At 43.7% G+C, this 5,000-nt stretch overlaps 1 protein-coding gene across 5 annotated transcripts in view; it reads left to right on the top strand.

Annotated features, from left to right (window-relative positions):
• gnav1 (guanine nucleotide binding protein (G protein) alpha v1) overlaps window positions 1-5,000 on the top strand; it is a 33,352-nt gene that overhangs the window by 19,049 nt on the left and 9,303 nt on the right. For all 5 annotated transcript variants that reach the window (XR_007140501.1, XR_007140502.1, XM_027160834.2 and 2 more), the window contains one exon: window positions 75-203. Coding sequence is in view for 3 of the 5 variants with exons in the window: in XM_027160834.2 (XP_027016635.1) it covers window positions 75-203 (129 nt within the window). In the remaining 2 variants the exon portion in view is untranslated. The remainder of the gene's footprint in view (window positions 1-74; window positions 204-5,000) is intronic.

The following is a 5,000-nucleotide window of genomic DNA, read 5'->3' as shown; positions in this document are numbered from 1 at the left end:
TAAAGCTTTAGATTCTGTTTAAAATCCATTTTTTAAAGCTTTTGTTCGTTCTCTGTTTCTTTCTCTCGCTCCAGTTTTTTTGATAACATGACCCGGATCGTGTCGCCGGACTACGTTCCCACGGAGACGGACGTGTTGCGAGTCAGAATCCGGACCACAGGCGTCATCGAGACTCAGTTTAAAGTGAAACACCTGGTGTTCAGGTAAAACACCGCCGTCATGTCGCTTTACCGTGTGTTCATCCGCTCGGCTTCTGTTCGTGTCTAAAGGATCTGAAATCAGCTCCGAAACCCTTCAGTCACACTCCAGACTGTCAGCGGTGCTTTAACGACGCCACAAATATTCACCCCCTCAATCGTCCTCTCGCGTCCCATTACAGTCACACACGCCTGATTAACCCCCCGCCTGATGGGACCAGAGAATTGTGGGTAATTCTCAGCCTTCCAGACTATTTGGATGTTAATGGGCACGTTTACATGCACACTTCATTTCAAACGGAGCAAAGGATTATGGGAGCTGTGGATTATGAAGCGTTTCACACACACAAACACACACACACACACAGGGTTTCGGATGAAGAGAAACGCTGCGTCACATTTTATTATTTATTTATTAATAATGTGACGTTTCCTGCTCACCGATACTGAACATTACTGGACACGCAGGAGGACGAATGCAGTCGCGTCCCTACGATGGACCTCCCTGTTCAGTTACAACTCTACGGTTTCCGTAATCAGCTCAGCGTCTGACTTTATGGAGCTCCTCGTGTCTCCTGAGTAATATTTCACTTCGGTCACTTCTCACATGATACAGGACACATTAATGACCTTACTGTATGTTAAACTTCTCTAACAGTTAAACACGGTTTATATACAGTCAGGATGGTCAGCTACTGACTGTCGTTTTTATAGAAAGAAATTCTCTCTCTCTCTCTGTCTCTCTCTCTGTCTCTCTGTCTTTCTCTCTGTCTTTCTCTCTGTCTTTCTCTCTGTCTTTCTCTCTGTCTTTCTCTCTCTCTTTCTCTCTCTCTTTCTCTCTCTCTTTCTTTCCCTTTCTCCCTCTCTCTCTCTGTCTCTCTATCTCTCTCTGTCTTTCTCTCTCTGTCTTTCTCTCTGTCTTTTTCTCTCTCTCTTTCTCTCTCTCTCTTTCTTTCTCTTTCTCTCTCTCTCCCTGCGCATGTGTGAGTGAGTGGGCGGAGCGTCGTGTGAGCGAGAGCGCGGTTGTGTGAGAGTGTCTCTTACAGCTCTTTTTTCACTACTTTGTATCTTTTATTATTTTCTTTTAGTTTCTTTCTCTAGTTAGTAAGAGCCAGGGCACTTTAGACTGTTTCCTTGTTGGTGCCGTGTGTAACCCTTTATAGGGGAAGCTTGGCGGCCCGAGGGGTGCGGTATTTAAGCACTCTCACACGGTGCCATGGTGTTAAGGTGGCGTCTGCAGCCAGTGTTGAAGACGTGTGTTTGGCCATAGGGGAAGTTGTAGGCTATGAGTGTATTATGGCCACATCTAGAATGAACTATGCAACTGTAGTGTTTCTCAGTACTGTTGAAAAAGTGACTGAACTGGTAGCCAGTAGAATAGTAATAAACGGAGTGCTCATTGATGTTCTGCCACTGTCTACGCCATCAAAGAAAGTTACTCTCTCTAATGTCCCACCGTTTATTATTGATAAAATCTTACTCGAAGCCCTTTCTCGCCACGGAAAACCCGTTTCCTCTGTTAAAGAGATTCCGATCACAAGCAAGTCACCATTTCTCAAAGACATCGCTTCTTTTAGGAGATTTGTGTACATGATTGTTAAAGATAATGCTGAACTCGACATAGCGTTTAATTTCCGTATAGATGGGTTTGATTACGTAGTGTTCGCCACTACCGGCAAAATGAGGAGTTTATGCTGTGGTAAAGAAGGTCACCTAGTCCGCACCTGTCCCGACCGATTTAAAGAAGACAACGGCACTAAGTCACGGAACACAAGCACCGAACCAGCAGTACACAGGGCACCCGAGTCTAACCGGGCTGAAGCAGACCCAGTACCGCGGAGGGAGGGAACCAGCACGGACGAGTCAGCTGAAGCCCGGTCCACCTCAGTAGACAATACGGTCACAGGTAAAGAACACAGTGGGGGGTGTAATTAATGTACAACATTCAGAGGCGGAAACGGAGGTGTTACACAGCACTAAAGGTGAAAAAATCAACTTGGTTTCACAAATAGGCGAGAAAAAGTTTACAGACGATGGCATTGAAACGGCGGCAGAACAGAGACTCTTTAAATCTCCGATGAAAAGGAAAAAAGTACTAAAGATGACAGCCCCAGACTCGTTAAAAAGCGGACATAGCTGAAAGTGATGAACTTGATAGTGATAGTGAGATGTCTGACTCCAGCACCTCTCTATCACAGGCTGAGTGTTTGAGCAGGAGTTATGATGCAGAGGACATTAAGCTGTTTCTAAGGTCAACCAAGAACAGAAGGGGAGTGAGGGTCAGCGAATATTTTCCTGACCAAAGTCAGTTTATTGAGAAAGCAAAGTGTCTAATGGCAGAAGGTTGTTTTTCCAATAAAGAAGTTTACAGACTAAAGAAAATAGTGAGAAAACTCATTGCCTAAACAAACGATGAAGATAGTAAGGGTGTGTAAAGACATGAGGAAAAACAGTGGGTCTTTTTATAGGTGGTATTTAACCCTTGTCTTTCTCATAATGAGTGAAGTCCACATAGCCACCTTTAATCTAAATGGAGCTAGGGATTGTAAAAAAAGAGCAAAGCTTTATGAAGTGCTTTCACAGAAGAAAGCAAATGTTGTATTCTTGCAGGAAACACATACTGATGTTAAAAATGTTATAGATTGGAAGAGAGAATGGGGAGGAATCTCCATCTTTAGTCACAACTCCTCTGTCAGTGGTGGGGTTGCAATACTGTTCTCAAAAAACTTCACTCCAACTTCTTATGAAGTAAAAGAGATTGTGAAAGGCAGCACACTTTTGTGTTTATTTGTGTATATGTGCCAACAGCTGCTATTGAAAGATTAGTTTTTTCGATAAACTTTGTGAAACTCTACAAGGTTGTAGTGGAGAGGAGTATCTATTTTTTTTTTTTTTGGGGGGGGGGGGGTTTAACTGTACTGAACAGGATGTAGATAGGAACCATGTTGAACCACATATGGCGTCTCGCACAAGACTTAGACAACTGATTAACACACATGACCTGAGCGATGTCTGGAGGCAGCTTAACATCAGCAATAAGAGTTTCACCAGGTTTCATGTACATAGCAATTCTACATCCGCAGCAAGGTTAGATAGAATCTATGTCTTCAAGCACCATCTGAATATTTGCAAGAAGTGTTTCATCACTCTGATGGCTTTTTCAGACCACTGCATGGTACAATGTGCTTTCATTTTGAGTTCAGTTAAACCAAAAAGTGCATATTGGCACTTTAACTCTGCGTTGCTAAATGATAAGTTGTTTCTAGACACTTTTAAGTTTTTCTGGGAGGAATTCAGGTCAACAAGAGACACCTTTAGTACTGTTCAATTGTGGTGGGATTATGGCAAAATACAAATTAGACAGCTATGTCAACAATACACTCTTAGTGTCACTAAGGAGCTAACAAGGTCTATGAAAGACTTAGAAGCTGAAATTTCCCGGTTGCAGGAGTTAGTGGAGGCAACAGGAGAGGAGGCAATTGCAGAACAGCTAGCTGCAAAAAAGTGTCAATGGTTGGAGATGCTTGAAGCGAAGGCACAGGGGCCATGGTTCGGTCTCGCTTTCTAAATGCAAACCAGTTGGATGTACCGACCAAATATTTCTTCAGCCTAGAAAGGAGAAATGGTCAAAATAGGTTTCTTCATGCCTTACGTTCAGAGGCTGGAGTACTATTGTCTGACCAAACAGACATCAAGAAAAGGGCAGTAGATTTTTATAAAGGTCTCTACAAGAGTGAGGTGTCGAGTGAACGCAGCACAGACAGTGGCTTCTACAGAAACCTTCCACAGGTGTCAGAGGAGACCAATGCAGGCCTCAAAGGTGCGGTGAGCATGGGCGAACTTCGCAAAGCTCTCCTGAGCATGAAAACGGGTAAAGCTCCTGGCATTGATGGATTCCCTGTCGACTTTTATAAGTCATTTTGGGACGTGGTGGGTGAGGATGTACTCTTAGTACTCAATGAAAGCCTGTCTGGAGGTTCACTGCCAGTTAGTTGTCGGAGGGCTGTACTCACACTTCTTCCTAAGAAAGGTGATCTGACAGACATAAAATACTGGCGCCCTGTCTCACTCTTGTGTAGTGATTATAAACTACTTTCCAAAGTCCTAGCTAACCGGTTGGCTGAAGCACTGGGTCAGGTCATTCATCCGGATCAGACCTATTGCGTGCCCGGCAGAACAATTATTGACTGTATATCCCTAATTCGGGACGTAACAGAATGCTCCAAAAGATTTAAGTTAGACTTTGGTTTGATCTCCTTAGACCAAGAGAAAGCCTTTGACAGAGTCGAGCACAAATACTTATGGGACGTTCTACAAGTTTTTGGTTTTTGCACAGATTTCATTGAGAAAGTTAAGGCGCTCTATTGCGACGCTGAGAGTGTATTGAAGATAAACGGTGGCTTATGCTCTCCTTTTAAAGCTTGTAGGGGGGTACGACAAGGCTGTTCGCTGTTACCTCTGTTACAACAGATTAGATCAAAGATGAATGGTCTACACTTATCAAATAGTGCAAATAGCATAAAAGTAGCAGCATATGCCGATGACATTGTAGTTTTAATAACAAAGCAAAGCGATGTAGACGCCCTAGCAACGTTACTGGAAAAGTTTAACATGCTATCCTCGGCTAAAGTGAATTGGAGCAAGAGTGAGGCCTTATTGTTTGTTAACTGGCCGGGTGAAAAACCAAAGCTTCCGGAGGGGCTGACGTGGAGGAGAGGGGGTTTCAAATACCTGGGGGTTGTTTTAGGAGACGAGGCAGACATGATGAAGAACTGGGAAGGGTTACTTGAGAAGGTTAAGGTC

The sequence above is a fragment of the Tachysurus fulvidraco genome, chromosome 1, assembly GCF_022655615.1.
Source record: "Tachysurus fulvidraco isolate hzauxx_2018 chromosome 1, HZAU_PFXX_2.0, whole genome shotgun sequence".
NCBI classification, from domain to species: Eukaryota; Metazoa; Chordata; class Actinopteri; order Siluriformes; family Bagridae; genus Tachysurus; species Tachysurus fulvidraco.
This window is presented reverse-complemented; position numbering and strand designations above follow the sequence as displayed.